General features: G+C 36.0%; 2 protein-coding genes across 2 annotated transcripts; one reads left to right on the top strand and one right to left on the bottom strand.

The window, feature by feature from the left end:
- The first annotated feature begins 203 nt into the window (after nt 1-203).
- On the top strand, nt 204-3242 carry LOC130730130 (uncharacterized). The gene is made up of 2 exons (XM_057582039.1): nt 204-654; nt 2031-3242. The coding sequence occupies exons 1-2, from the start codon at nt 552-554 to the stop codon at nt 2951-2953; spliced, it is 1026 nt and encodes a 341-aa protein (XP_057438022.1). The 5' UTR covers nt 204-551; the 3' UTR covers nt 2954-3242.
- A 6121-nt stretch (nt 3243-9363) lies between these two features.
- Nucleotides 9364-16234, bottom strand: LOC130730129 (glycosyltransferase-like At2g41451). Its single transcript, XM_057582038.1, has 11 exons — nt 15669-16234; nt 15318-15467; nt 15172-15224; nt 13889-13997; nt 13638-13772; nt 13463-13507; nt 12480-12667; nt 11529-11670; nt 10995-11041; nt 10241-10328; nt 9364-10122 (listed from the first exon to the last, which is right to left on the bottom strand). The coding sequence occupies exons 1-11, from the start codon at nt 16008-16010 to the stop codon at nt 9841-9843; spliced, it is 1581 nt and encodes a 526-aa protein (XP_057438021.1). The 5' UTR covers nt 16011-16234; the 3' UTR covers nt 9364-9840.
- Nucleotides 16235-16637: the final 403 nt, after the last annotated feature.

Raw genomic sequence — 16637 nt, 5'->3', positions numbered from 1 at the left:
AATCAAGTTTGAGATATTTTGAGGATTTGATATATTCTTAATAGAAGAAACATAATAATAAAAATATTAAAATAGAGAGGAAAAAACATGGTCAAGAAATATAATAATAGAGACATCCTGACACACTGATATGGATATGCTTTTATACTTGGTACAGTATTAAAAGTACACTCAAAGAAAGAAAAATGTGAATGTGAAACAAACCAAAAAGCAAAAGAGAAAAAAAAAAAAAAAAACCATGTGCTATAAATACTGATGATGCGAATGCGATTGGGTGTCTCTCTCAGAACAAAACCGTACAAGTAACCTCGGAAAATCATGCACCTTGTTCATGTTCTTGTTCTTGTTCTTCAATCTTCTTAATTTGTCCAAACACAACAACACCTTTCTCTCTCTACACCAACCCCACTTTCTCTCTCTATATCTACTGAGAGAATTCTGAAAAATTCAGTGACCCTTTTGTGAAAGATCGGTTGTTTTGTGTCTCTGCTCTGTTTTCCAGTGAAATCTTCCAATTTCCTCATCTGGGTCGGTCTGTTTTTGTTCTGGGCATGGCTAATTTCAGACAACAAGGTCATAGTCGTAATCAAGTGGGTGGTTATCATCACTGGCGATCATCATCATCTTATAGCAGAAAGCCACCTCTGCCTCAGAGTTAGTACTTTTTTTGTTTCTTTGTGTTTGTTTGGTTTTTTTTATTGGGAGTTGTTGTTGTTCTGTGAAACTGTTTTGAATTTGTTTAATACAGAATAGAAAAAAGTAGGTGAGTGGTAGATTTCATGAAAGTATCATCAGGATCAACCCTGCTTTTGAAGTGTTCAATTGGGGTTTTGGTTTTGAAAATTGGGGCTTTCCTCTTTTTGCTTATTCATTTTATTCAATGGAGGGTTTTGACTGAGTAGTTTTGGGGTTTGATGCTTTTCTGTACCATGTGATGAATTGCTAATTTTATGCTGGTCATAGGTTTCTGTGAACATGCTTTAGTTGGATATGTATTGATTTTTTTGTTTTTGTTTTATCTGTCTGAATAGTTTTGGTTTTGATGGTGTCTTTATGAAATCTCTGCCTCTTTGGTGAGAAGAAGCTCAGAGCTTGATTGTTCAAGGCTTCAAGGTACTTACTTGGTTGGGTTGACTCTAGGGTAGTAGGGTAGGGTTATGAACAATGATGGATGGCTTAGGCTATGTTTGGATACACAACCTTGCAAATTGACTTTAGTACTTACCGAATTAAAAATGAACTCCTTTCACATTGCACTCAACTCAACTTATCCAAGCACACACTTAGGTTCCACTTCCTTGTCAACAAAAGCAAATAACAGCTTCAATTATCGGAGGGAGGGCCTCTGAGATTGTGATTTGTGGAGTGCTGTCATGTCTTTGGTTGGTTGGTAGTTAGGTTGTAGTTTCTTGTTATTGATGATTTGCATGTTAATCAGTTTAATTGGTCCCTACGTCATTCAATTATTGAAATAGGCAGGGTTAGAGATAACTATATTTCCTCTTGTAGTGGATCTTCTGTAAATCCTGCCCTGTAATAAATTTTATGTGTTGTGCTTTGAATTCACCCTATCTAGGGTTGTGCTTTGAATTCACACTATCTAGGGTTGTGCCATTTCGAAGTCGATATCTAGAAATTTAATTTTTTGGTGACACATTATTAAGAAAACTCTACCTCATTAAATTGGTGAAGCTTATAGGAAACTGAATTTCCTTATGAAGTTCTTTACCTGTATCAGTTTTGATTTCTGTCGAATTTTGTGCCAAAACTGTATTGATAATGGCAATTTATAAGTAGGTATCTATTGAACAGGTCATCCATTGAGATGTGACATCATTGGATTGAAATTGATATAAGCATATTTTTCTGAGGCCTTTTCCTTTCTTCCAATTTTCCATCTTGTTTCTTGGCTTTCCTTTTATGCAGATATTCTTTTGAAGTTGTTTATACTAGGAGTTGTGTACTCCTGAAATGATGGTAGGCTCTTACTTTAATAATCAGCTGATTGTCTTGGTCTTTTGGGTTCACAGGTAATTTGCACTCAACAGTACCTTCATGGGAAAAGAAGTTTTGTTATTCAGCTGGTATTCCCTGGCGAAAACTGATAGAATGCAAGAAGTATATGGATTTACATTCAAATGTGTTACACTGGGATGACTCTGCTGGTAAAGAGGCATTCGACAATGCCAAAAAGAGGTTTTGGGCCAAGATCAACGGCTTACCCTGCGGAATATCCTTACCTGATCCCGACATTTACATTGACGATGTAGATTGGAATTCAAGTGTTGACCCTGAACTTATTTTGGACTTGGAAAGAGAAAGGATTTTCTCCGATGATGAAAAAAGAGGTGGTGCCGAGGTTGTGATTATTGGTGGTAATCTCCTCTATAATAATCAGGTACTTACCCCTACTGGTTGGGGGGATGATGACGCAGAAGCACCAAAGCCTGTGATTCTTGGTGGTTCTCTCCTCTTGAATAACCAGACACTTACCCCTACTGGATGGGGGGATGATGAAGCAGAAGCACCAAAGCCTTCTGATCCAAATTCTTTTGCTCAAGGTTGGGACTCCAATCTACATGTAAATGGAGTGAACTCCTGGGAACAGGGCTATGCGCAAAATAGTCAGAATGATTCTCAGGGATGGAATCAGAGGGAGCAGCACTATGGTGGCGAATTGCAGAACAAGGCCAAAGGAAGAACTGCTGGGAATGGGAACTGGAATGGGAATTGGGGAACAACATGGGATGGTGGGTATAACAGGAAGAGAGAAAACATGTCATGGTCTCATAGTAATACCTCTGCTGCTTATCATTATGGTAATGAGTATCAGAATCAGATGAATAGAGGAAGAAGGAACTACAGAGGAGGAGGAGAAGGAGGAGGAAGGAGGGGACATTATGGTTATGACCGTCCTTATGTAGAAAAAGTACCAACTTCTAAGGCATGGTGAATCAAGGTAAGGATCAAAGACTCCAATGGAACTGCTAAGGGGTCAAATTTTGTGGTGGCGGCTGAAGATATAAGTTTTGTTGTCTAGGTATCATGTATAATACCATAGTTACTATAATTTTGTAAGAAGATGGAACAGCATTTTCCAACTTTAATACATTTCTAAGAAAGCTTATGGTCTTTTTTTAGTTGTAGTTAATAAAGAGTTGATGAATTGTCTCTACCTTATGAGAGGTTTATGAGAATGGATAATTATATTTTTAAACATAGCTAAATTGTTCATTTTTATCTCCTTGATGATCTATGATTCATTTTTATCACGGGTTGCATTCCACACCAACACATCATCTTCACCCACATTAAACACTGGTATATGAAGAATTTGCTCTGCTTCAAAGGGCAAAAAAATATTGGGGAACAAAGTGAATTTGCCAAGACATCAAGCCTAGGTCCCTATCAATAAGATCAAGACAAAAGTAGCATCACACTGCCAGGGCTTTGGGGACCACAACCGAAAACCATTCTCATTGAGTAATAATAAGCTATCCTCCCAAATGTGAATATTACAACCATTACCAACCCTCCAATAACTCTCCTTCTTCACCACTCAACTAGTTTGTTGAATACTCATGAAGTATAGCTTGATACATGACCCATAAAAGCATGAAGGAAGTGAGACGGTGAGAAATATTGAGCCTTCACGACTTGAGCCATAAGAGACTCTATACAAGTAGCAATTCTTCACCCTTGTTTATTCGATGGTGTTTGTCTTGGGCGATACAGCATTGCGGCAGTTTCTGATTGTGGTTATAGGGAAAGTTGGGGTTCAGGTCCCTCCAATGGTAAGGGGTTTGGAGGAGATGATTCAGTGAAGGGAGGTTGGCTGATCAGGTTGGGGTTTGGTGAGGTTGCTTTGGGTTGCTATGGATTTGAGGGTGGAAAATGGTGGGGGTTTGGGTTGTGTCTGTTGAAAGTTCTGAGCTTGTGTCTGTGGTGGTTTCTGGACAAGAGTCTGTAAATGTTTCTGTGAAAAACTCTGAATCAAAGTCTGTGTTCAAGCTTTTTCCACATTGTTCCCTCAAGTATTTGAGCATTTTGCATGAAAATCATTTTGTTCACACCACATTTTTAAGAATATGTAGCAAATAGACAGTTAATGACTCAAATAAACAAAGAAAGGGTACCAGTTGAAGAACACTGATTTTATATACTTGAAGTCACTGGTTCCTTTCTTCTTCTCTTGCTGCTTGCCTTTGTTCAGGTTGAAGAGGCACTTGAGCTCTCTTTCTTTATGTTTTCCAATGCTTGCTCTTTTCTATTTGTTCTAGCTGAAGCAAGGCTCTTCTCTTTTCTTCTATCTTTGGGTGTGTATTTGCTTTGATCATCCCTTTGTGTGCTGCTTCTGGTTATGTTGTTGTATGTGTGCCTCTAGTTCACCTCCTTTCAGCAACTATTGGAGGTGTGTGCTCCTCTCAATATGGGTGAGGAGTATGGTGTTCATGGAAGCTTAGTGAAAAGCCTTTGGCTTCATGGAAGTTGTGGTGTGATGGTTGAAAGAGTAACAAGTTTGTGTTTTGGTGAACCAAAACCCAAAACCCCTCTGCAGGTTATGGCTCCTAGACTTTCCCCTTTCTTCATATTTGTCCTTGTCCTTATTTGTGTTTCTCTCTTTCTGCACCACTGTAACTTGCCAATGAATTCATGAAATGAGCTTTTCTTGCTTGACAATTAGATGCAGAGATTCGAGGAATCACTATTTTTGGCTTGTCTCTCAACACCTTTACCTTGGTACTTATTGCACTCATTGCCTAATTCAGCTTAATTTTGTTTCATTCACATTAATTCTTTTGTTTTGTTTTGTTTTTTTGAAAAACAACTATTATAATAATAATGATAATAATATTAATGGGGATAAAAATGGGTGTTCAGCGATGGAATTGGGTAATAACTATCGATCCCAACACAAATTTGGCCCTACTATTGTGAAAATAATTCTAACATATTACAGATATTATTTTGTTCATCACATGATGCAACACTTTCATATTTTTTTATACATATGAATAATTCTTTAATTTAAAACTTCAAAATTCATTTCTAAAGAGCAGATCAGCAGAGGCAGATTGTGCATTTGTGCTGCTTGTTTCACTTGATCCTTGTTGTTTGTAGCTACTCCCCCGGATTCAGTTTCTCTATTAGGATCTTCCATGACTCTGCATGTAATCTAATACTTTAACAGCAAATGCAAAGCAAGTCATTGATACATCTATCATAAATCTGCATTGATAAATCTCTTAAGTCTTAAGCAAAATAAGTCACAAATAAAATCAACAGTGCCTATACTAAGGAGATAGTGGGCCGACGACAGCAACGGAAGTGGGGCAGTAGAGGGAATGCAGTGCAGCGACGCGACAGTGGAGACGCGGCCTCGAAGTGAAATTAAATTTTAGTTTGCTTCATAAATTTAATTTGTTTTCGATCAATTAGAATCTAAAAAAAAATGAGTAACATACATTCACCACTTAAAATTTGTCATAATATATAATACTCAGCTTAATTCTTATCTAAACTCAACACTCTACCTCAATCATGATTTCGGAATAAAACTCCTATCCATTATTCTCTAAAATCTACAGCACTCCATCTTACCCTCTTTAATTAATATCATGCAAGCGACTCTAATATTATAGAATCTTCCTATTACTCAGTTCATGATTTTTCTTATGTACTCTTAAAAGATGCACTCTTAAATCATCTTAAGTCGTATTCACAAATCAAACTCATGATGAACAATTCGTAGTAACGTAAGTAATAGACAAATAATTGCAAGTTAGCTAGCAAAGGGTTTGGAAGCTAATAAGAAAACAAGACTTGAATGAGTATAGAGTATTGATTTATTCCCACTTCACATTTATTTTATCTCATTTTTATTCATCTTCTTTTTGTGTCTCTCTCTTATATTCTTATCATTTTATCTATTATATCTCTCATTTCTTAATTTCTTATCTCATCAAGTGGAGGTGTATGTATGAACAAAACATCATTCTTAATTAAAATGCTTCAATACATCCCCTAGGTAGTAACTAGTGGACAAGGCATGAATAACAATAACTGTTAATTAAAAAAGCCATGAATGACTATTAATTAGTGGACAAGGCAGGCATGCATGACTTTAAATGCCCTGCATGAGTATTTTTTAATTAATATATAAAATGTCTTAATTAGCAACAATGAAAAAATGTAACGGGTTAAATTTTCAAAATACTTTGCCAAAAATAAGTTTTACTTTTAGTTATAAATTTGCATCCGACCCCATCTCCCATTTAGTGGAAAGTGTCCATGTATTGGCATTGATTTTTATTTAATCATTTTCCTCCTCTTTTGAAGCACTACCTGGAGGAGAACAAGTCCTTAGTTCTGAAGATTGTTGAAAGTCGGAATTCTGGCAAGCTGAGCAAGTGTGCCGGGTAAGAACTTATCTAAATTGCAATATATCAGATCATTTAAAAATTATTTCTCGTCTCATATATATTAACAAGCATTTCTAGTTTTCTACATATATATGGTGTCTGCTTGAAAACCGATATATGCTAGTTTCACACCATATAGCAGTTAACATGATGCAACACCAAATATTAATTGATGCCTTTGATTTCCTAAAACATAATAAGGGCCCATATGAGCCGGGTCAACCCAATAAATCCATCCAACCCAATCCGATCCAATGGTAAAAATGTGGGTTGGATTGGGCAAACGGGTCAATCAGATGGATTTTACTACGATCCAATCATCTTTGGATCGGATATCGGATTTCGTAATAATCCATCCAACCCAACCCGAAATCCAATCATGTAATAATAATATATTATTTAATATATATTTTTAATATTTTTATTTTTTACCTAACTTACTAGTAGGGTATGTAATTTATGGAGACTTAGAGTCATACTATTTAAGTGATTTTTGGGAGACTTTGAGACTAATTTGTTTGTAATTACTTGTCATATTTAAAAACTTGAAGTACTTGTTTAGTTATGTGTTGTTGTATAGATGTGTGTACATAGTAGTTATGAACTTATGATGTAATCGCATGTTAGAGACTTGAAGTACTTGATTTTTAATATTTTTCAATATTTTAGATTTATTTTTATTTTAATATAACGATCCAATCAATCCATCCAAACCAACCCGAAGATTGTCGGATTGAGTTGGTTCGGATTCGTAGGTGAAAATTCACAAAATCCAAACCAACTCAACCCAACCAGTTTTGATCGGTTCGGGTCTTGATTAGGCTGAAAATCCATTCAACCCAACCCATGTGCAGCCCTAAAACATATAACTCATTGTTTACGTGGATTAGCTCATGAAGTGTGACGTCTTTTTTTTATTTATTTATTTGGTGGCTTATTAGTTATAACTGTGTGTTGAGGTTAAGAGTCCAGATCAAAATATAGCGACTGACTCAAAATAAGTTAGAAAAACTATAGAGCTATTCGATGATAACTCACAAGTTCAAGCTCCACTGAACCTGAAACTCTAGTTTCCAACAACGTGTTCTGACTCAAAAGACTCACAACTTCCAAATTATCCGGTGATGACTTGGAGAATCAAGGTTCCGGTGACCCTAGACTCTTTGTAAAGGTTTCTAGTAAATAAAAGCCAAGTTACTTAGTGATAACTTCGTTGGTCGAGGTTTCGGTAAACCAGGACTCAGGTTTCAAAATAGAGTTTTGAGAACAAAATAAAAAATGAAAAAGTAAAGAACTTGAAATAAAAGTGCATCAAAAGTAAAGGAAAGTGGTAAAACGAAACGTAATAAATGAAAAAATAAAGCATAAAAGCAAATAAACAAAAGGGAAATTTGATTAAATAACTGAAAGAAAAGAAAAATGGTGAATGTAACTCATATTCATTAACTCGGTGTAGTCGCTTGTCTGTGTGATCGACGTGTAAGTGTTTACTAGTTTAGCATCTAGTGTCCAACCCCTTCTATAAGATGCATTAGTCTATTTATAATCCTAGGAGGCGTTTGTTTCAAGATTTGGAAAGAGATTCCCGGGAATATGAAGGTTGGGAATGAACATTCCTGTGTTTGTTACAAGATTGGAAACTATGATTCCTGTGTATCAATCATTCCCGGGAATAAAATAACATCCACAATTCCCATGATTTCCTTCATATTGATTCCCATGAAAAAGATTGGGAATCTTACATTCCCATGGGAAAGATGAATGTAACTTCTCACTTCTCCCACAATTTATCATTATTACCTCTATTTTTTTTAATTTTTAAATTAAAAATTTTTTAAAATGTTCCCAAGAATACAAAATACTTACCAAACACATTTATAAAATTTACCCAAAAATAACATACCCAGTAATCATATTCCTCCCGGGAATGTGATCTCAAACCTTGAAACAAACCCTCCCTAGGATTCAAACTAACAAGCTAATAACAAGATTAAACTAGAAGAAAACTGCCTAATTTGAGTTGTTTCCTCGGCGTGACTTGTCTTTTCTCAAGCTCCTATCTCGAACTCGGTTCCCTTCTCAACTTGATCTATCTTCTCCCACGTTATGGTAACCACCTCCATCGTGGGTGTATGGTATTTAGTGCGTAAAGCTTCCAAATCCAAGAGATCGTGGGTTCTAGACGCAAAAGATTCTAGTTGTGGCCATGGGCTTTGAGTTCCTTCTCGCGTCTCGATCAGTCTTGCTCACCTTGACCTACACAAAAACTCACCTTAATGCTAGAGTTTCCTCACTTGAATCCCGTTCGAGGTCCTTAGCTCCTCCGAATGCATTCCCTCCGTTCAAAGCTGTTTCTTGAGGAGACCTTGGGCACTCAACCAATTCAGAGAGACCTTCCCGATCAATATACCATGATTCTACTGTTCCCTGAGATCCTTGGAATCGACCAGCAAACGATATTTACTTTAACCTTCCGAATTTGATATTTTGGAAGTAACACCCATGTTTCCAGACTCATTAGGAACCAGAGAAGAAAGCATGTAAAAAGACAAAATAGTGTCAAAAAACTAAAAAACATGTAAAAGAAACCAGAGTCGTCGTAGCCAAGATCATTTCTGGTTTCCATTGTCACAATCAAGCATTTTTTCTTCCATGGATCTGGCTCTAAAAAATGTTGCCACGCCACTTTCAGTTTATGTTAAATAACAGTTTCAGGAAAGCTTTAGTTATGTTTTTGAACCCATGATAGAATGGATTATTCAAAAGCTTCCTTGATAATATGAACCTTGCAGACATGGAGCTTAAAGGTTGAAGGTTCCCATGGGTAATTAACCCATGACAGGCATTCATCAAATCATTTTCCAAAAGAAGTGGGCTACTTGACCAATAACAAAAACTCTTTCACTTCCCTTCGGATAAAGGGCGCTCAAATCATTTCCACTGTCAGCAAAATACCATTTTCGTTGTATAAATCATTTCTCCAATTCTCCTTCAAACCAAGGGAGAAAATCTCAATCTGTATAATATCATCTCTCAATGTGTATGAAAAAAATACAATAGGCCACTATTTTCCATTACAATCGCCGCCAATATGCCCCAAAGTCTCTAAAAATAGGTTGGGAAGAAAGGTATCAAAAGAAGATTAAAGATAAGGAAGAAGAAAAAAGAATCATGAACATCCTAGCAAAATCTGCTCTACTATGATTCCTACACTAAGCCTGCAATCTATACCTGAAATTTACATAAGTGGCGCTTGGGTAAATGATCGGAAAACCCCATGAATCCAAAAATTGGAATGCCCGTCATGACAGTAAGAGTTGCTTCTATCATTGTATTGTTTGATATTCACCACAGTTCAATGGGTATCAGAACTATCTTCAAAAATAATTTCTGGCCATGACAAGGAGTCAATCAAAAACTAAGACGTAATGAGGTCAGCGTGGTCGTGGCTAGGCGGCGATAATGGAGGGATTGCAGAGGGCATTGAATCATCTATCACTTCCAAGATCCTTCTTGCAGTTGTTTCGGATAATCCACCAGCATCGATTTTTCTATGAGAGATCTTTTCTGATCTGGCGTTCCGGGTTGAATTGCTACTCTCAACAGATTGTAAAAAGTTTTCTTTTGATATTGTTGTTTGAGCAGCTTTTGCAATCACTGAGCTAAAAACACCAGATTCCCTCAAACTTTGAATAATGACCTGCAAAGATAATTTTTTGGTGGTAAAGTTTACAATGTTTTCTCATAACTGTGCTGATGAAAACTAAATAAATTGCTTGGAGAGAAACCAGAAAGCAAATTTAGGCAAGTGAACATACCATGGGAGCATAAATGCGAGACAAAATTCCTTTCCTCATAAGCTTCATGTTAAGTGCTTTGTCACCCCATACAATGCGTTCCCGATACCTAAATGAAACAAAAAGAAACCATTTAAGAAGCAAAATAATTTCAGGTCTCAAGCCAAATGGAACATGCATGTTTGCCATGCTGTGGACTAAACATACAAGAAGAGGTATTATTATGTTCAAAACCAGAAAATAATTTTAGCAGAGTAAGAGCCACATATATGATTAATCTTATAACTTCAATCATAGCATTTTGATAAATATCACATTGCATCATATAGTATCTAATGTTCATTATTTCATGAAAAAATTTGTTATAAGTGTAAAATATTTTATCCATATAAGTATCTCATATACATCCAGTGAGTAACACCTAGTTCCAACATAACTTATCTGTTTTTTTTGTTGCTATATCCAACAAATTCTTACTCAAGAATCTGCCAACGAATCACCCAATAACAAGCAGTGATCTGTATAGATTTCAATTCATTCCCCTCGCGGCTCATGACTAAATTACACCTATGAATTCAGACAATTCCAAATTGTAGCCTTCTTCTGTTTATCGTGCCAAGTGCCAACTACACTATCTATTACTAACATATATTCAACAAAATGTTAAACTGCCCCCGCCCCCAAAAAAAAAAACAAAAAAAAAGGAAAAAATGAATACAAAGATCATTACTTGTAGAAAAAAATTAAATATTTATTTTCATATTCCTGAACTCACCACTGACGCATTTCTTCCTCGGTCGCAGTTGAAGCAATTATGAATGCCTGTCAGACATAGAACAGAGTTGTCAGAAAAAACACCAAAATGTACACACGCACAGCTTCACCTTCTAACATGATAGAAAGTAAAAAACAAAAATAAACTCGAATGTAAAAATCCCACTTGAATCTTTCTTTAGGCTAGCTTAGCTATCAAGAAAATAAAAAGAAGGAAGGGTGTATGAGAACTCAACTACTAGTAAACAAGGAAACTACTAATTATAAATGTAAGAAAGGACAGAAAATTCTGAGGATGGTCATATAACCATCACAGAAAATAACAAAACAAAACAAGACTTCTGCTCTGATTTAACCAGGTAAAGTGGGCACAAGGCCTTAAACACACATCAAATGTCAAACCCGTAGATGTACAAAATCTTTGGAATAGAAGAATGCAATCACAGATAAAACACATTAATCATCACTATGGATGAAACTAGTAATAGTTAGAACTAGAAGCAAAGAGAGCATGCAAAAGACGATAAAAACTTACTTGTCTGTCAAAATCCAACATGAAGCATCTTTTAACATCGTCTTTTGTCGGCTTGCAGCCACAACGATCACGTCTTGAAGTCAAATCAGAAAATTTGGTATAAGTGTAATGCAGAACAGCAACTTCTTCCAACTTGATCTCACTGTTAAAATATTTGGCATACAGATCATTGAATGGAGTCAATGGACAAAAACAATACATTATTCACTGTTAACATTATGGCTTTATACATTTTATTTGAATGGTTTGTATTAGAATTTGAGTTAGGCCTAACTCTACGGCAAAAGCTAGCTTGGTAGTGAGGACTGAGGATTGCTCTACCCAATATATGGACTTATTTGGCCATATCTCTAGTCAATGTGAGACACTGCGACTTCTCAACAACACCCTCAAGCTCAGGACTGGACATCTGGAGCGTAAAGGTCGCAGGACTGGACATTTGCGGGTCTTCCATTTTACAAGTGACACACTAAACAAATCCAGGATAGACTCTAATACCATATTAGAATTTGGGTTAGACCTAACTCTAGCCCAAAAGCTAGCCTAGGGGTGAGGATTGCTCTACCTAATATACAGACTTATTTGACCATAGATCTGGTCAATGTGGGACTTTTTCAACATTTTACAATTAAATGACACCAAGAAGCAGCTAATTACGTGAGAAAATAATCAAAACAGAAAAAGTCAACACATAAGAATAATGGCGGCCTGATCAAGATAGCATAACTTTCTTGCAGATTGGAAAGAATAGTTAATATAAGATCAGCAGTTCTGAACTTCTGATGGTTAGACTCTCAGCAGGTTAAGCGGTCGTACTATTAAACTCAAAATACATGTAGATTCAGTAATATCTCCTCTGAACTATAAATCAATGTTGGTTATAAATAAACATATATGCATGTGTGTTATCATATGCATGCTCATTAATTAAGACACGGAGAATCAACATACTTTGGTGTCTTCATATAGTTGTGCCATCTGTGTGCACCATTAGGACGGAGATGATCTTGAACCCTAGCAGCTGATTTCCCATTTCCATAAGTAAGAAAATAGTTTGGATTGCCACGAGTTGCTTCTCTGTAATTTCCAAAGTATACCTCCTTTGGAAGGTGGTCGAAGTTCTTCTTGAACATTGAAACCTATGACACCATTGCAACTTAAAACTATCAACAAATATACTAGGTTTCATAAAGGTAAAAAGTTGAACCCAGCAACAGAAAACCCACACAACATATAGCATGCTTGGAACTATGAATAGTAACAAGTTTCCCAAAAAGACAATTGGTTATGAAATAAGTATAAAGTGAGAAGCAACTCTTCTTAGCTTCTAGCATGCAGAATCGATTCTAGGTGATATATGAAAATCCAAACATGCTGATAGTAAAAACCTGGATCTGAAACAATGGCATTAACCCCAATAGATTATTTTCACTTTTGATTAAAGTATAAATTAAATTTTTCAAAAAAAAACTTACAACAACCACATTAAAATTTAATGTTTATTTCTAAATGACTGAATACACAATTCTACAAGACTAATCTCTACTTCTTCTCTCTTCAATAGACACAGTAAAAGGGCTCCTTGTAATGAAGGAAGTGTAAATACTAATTGATGCATCTGAGTCGGTCAAAGGTTCGTCGTAAGAAATATACAGAACTCTCTTATAAGATGAATGACTCTGCATGTGTCTGCTTTTGCATGTCTATATAAAATGGTGTACAAAAATATCGATAAGCTTATTTCTTGAAGAGAAAGTTTTAAAAGAAATGTTAGTAATTCATTTCAATGAATATTTTATTTTCCACAAAAAAATACGGCTCAACAAAGACAACAAACAGCTAACGGCCAATAGGACCTAAATCTACAACTATCTCCAGACAACATTAACTGAATCAGCTGTTTGAAAACTAAGAAAACCTATCCAAGCAAATACCTCACTGAAAGGATCCTTGATATCATCGCGCTCAACACTGCTCTCCTGAAACAAATAATATTTAATATTAAGTCAAAATAACAACGAATAGCAAACTCTAGAAGAATAAAACTTCTTGAACTAACTATATCGAATGGTATTAACTTCAGGATGCAAATAAGACTCTTGCACTCACATAATTTGGAAAAATAACCATATCAACATCTCCAGGCACATCAGATAGCAACTGTCTCAAAGAGTACTCTTGTGTTCCTGCTGGATGTATAAGTTCATCAGTGTCCAGATGTAAGATCCAATCCATGCCAGAATCCTGAGTAAAAAGATATTGTAAAGAGAATACTTATGTTCTTAAAATGATAAAACACATGATGAAGATATGCATATAAAGTATTCCAATAAAAAAAATCATAAATTCATAAGCCTTACCCTAGCCATGACAATAGCCATTTCCATGTTCAAAGATTGCTTCACAAACAATTCATAGTTGCATGGTTTGTAGAAGAAGCTCGCCAACCAAGTCTCATTCCATATTCGGCTGGTATATAAAAGAAAGAGAAAAAAGCAAATAAGGTATTAACATTCTATCAAACACTTAGAACAATACGGGGAGGGCCGGGAGGCTACAAAGTTTAGCATACAATTTTAAAATCCAAAAACTCAGTATTTGAGAATATTGAAAAAAAACTACTTAAACCAACACTTCAGGTTATGGAGGTGGGTGGTACATGATCTTAGATGCATAGGTTATAGCACAATTTAATATTCTAAATAAAATAGAGCAATTCATAATACTTGGCAACCACCAATGTGAGGCTGTTTTCGCAACTAGAACCCATGCCCACCAGGTCACAAAGCAGCAAACTTATCACTGCACCAAGGGCCCAAAGCTTACCTCCATATATTTTTTTTATTAATATGTGAATTACTGACAGGGTAGAAATAGCAAAGATCAATGGGTGTTTATGAAAAGAAAGAAAACTTAATGTATGGATAAACTAGAAACATTCATAAAAACAGTCTTATGTCCAGGTGATGATTACAAGACAGTGTATGGTAACTAACAAGAATAAAACATTAGGCTGCTTGCTCAACCAAGCCTTGGCCTAATGTCAAAGAATTATTCGACCAGCCTAGTTTAAGCTATAAAGCAAAGGTTCAATTGTTTAACGTTGGCTTCCATATCAAATAAGAAAAAATAATGAAGTTTTCGGTGAATAATATCTTAAGCACCTCCACACCTTTTTATGACAGTAACACCTTATCAGACTCGCAATTTATCGCATTTATTTTGAATTTCATCATGTCTAATTCCTAATAGGCACTTAGTTAACATTATAACTATTCCAAATACACAGGTTATTTGTTGGAAAGTTTGAACTCAAATCGCTGCCAAAGATCTGTAGTAACAAAGCAGACATAATTTGAATTTTGAACAGTAAACCAAGCCAGATCCAGAACGTGTGTCAAACTTAAAATACAGAAGAGCATGTTAGCATTGCAATATATTTTGAATAGTCCTCAATATACTTAAGTAAATTTTCTCATTGAAATTACAGAAAGATTTCAAATCCATATTCTACAGGTTTGTGTCAATCATCATAGTTAAAGACACTGTCACAATTGTAAACAGTCACCAGCTCAATCAAATCAACAAAAAAGGCTGTCTATTTAAAAGAAGAAAAAAAAAAGATCAAATTGAAAAGAATTACCTTTTAGCTTGCTGTTCTTCTAATTCTCTTGTTCTATATATAACTTTTACCCCCTGAAAGTTTTTAATCCATGATCAAAACTTGGCATAGATAAAACAAACTTGATCAACTGCGAATTCACCGGAATGGATTGGAGTTGGACTCACCGGAATGCTTTCTAAAACTCGCGACACGTTAGGCGATGCAGCCTTCCCCTCCACAAAAAGGAAGAAACTAGAGACTCCCATGACCTTATGATAGAAGATCCATGGCAGAGTCTGCTCCAATCCAGCTGAAGTACTCGTGGTAATACATATCTATCAGAAAAAGAACAAAACGTTTCAAAATTTCAACACAAATCAATAGAATAATCAAAAGGGGTAATCCAAAATCAGTGAAATCACAATTCCCAATTGACTCCAACAAAAAAGGGGGGCAACCATGAATCCATAACATTGCAATTTGAAAACTGAATCACGCAAGGGTTTAAGAATCGGAGACGCAGATCGGAACGTTACCTTGGGGGAGAGAACAAGATCGGAGGAGTAATCAGGTTTCCAGTCACGGAAGTAGGGGAAGGAAGGAGAGTGGGAGTTAGCGATGAGGGAAGCGCAATCGGGATGGGAATGGTGTTGTTGTTGTTGTTGTTGTTGTGGTTGTTGCTGTTGGTTGGAGAGGGACATTCCGGGGAACTGGTGGTGATCGGGTGACCAGCGGGTGAGGGGGTCGTCGGTGACGCCGCCGCGCCATTGGAGGAGGAAGGCGAAGGAGGCGAGGGTGAGGAGGAGGAGGATGAGGAGGTGGTGGAGGCGGGAAGAAGGAGAGCTATTGTGGTGGTGGCGTAAGTGTGCACCCGCCATGTGAGAGATGAAGAAGGTGCATGAAATGAATCAATGGAACAGAGAGATTGGTGATGATCGATGTTGTATATATATATATATATTGAAGAGGATGAAGATGAAGAAGAAGATGAAGAAGAAGACTCGAAACTGAAAAGAAAACGAGTTGAGAACAGAAGAATGCAATGGAGCCGTTTTGTCGTTGGTATTTTCAGTTCATAGATTTCAAGTTTTGGCTGTTTTTTTGTTTTTCTTTTCCTTTAATAAATTGATATATATATATATATATATATATATTGGGTTCTGTGAAATCGAGGTTGGATTGGGTTATGGAACACATGTGATTATGTAATTACTGACACGAGGTTGGAGGCTCCCTGCCTATTTTTGTAAAAATGCGTAGTTGTAATTTTTGAGTGACTGATGAATGTGTTTTATTTTCAAGGGTAACTCTTGACCTCATAGTTAGGATGAAGTGAGGAATCATCATAACATATTTCATGGTTAAATAAATGACTAAGTTAATGAAAGTTAGTTACAAGACAACCTAGCCAATACTTGACGGTCTCAATATTACTAGCATACACTTATTAATCATTATAAATGCAAGTTTGATCATTCTTTAAGCTAATCATTATTCATATTTTT

Source organism: Lotus japonicus, chromosome 1 (assembly GCF_012489685.1).
Source record: "Lotus japonicus ecotype B-129 chromosome 1, LjGifu_v1.2".
Lineage (NCBI taxonomy): Eukaryota > Viridiplantae > Streptophyta > Magnoliopsida > Fabales > Fabaceae > Lotus > Lotus japonicus.
The sequence above is the reverse complement of the archived record's forward strand: the minus strand, read 5'-3'. Positions and strand labels throughout refer to the sequence as shown.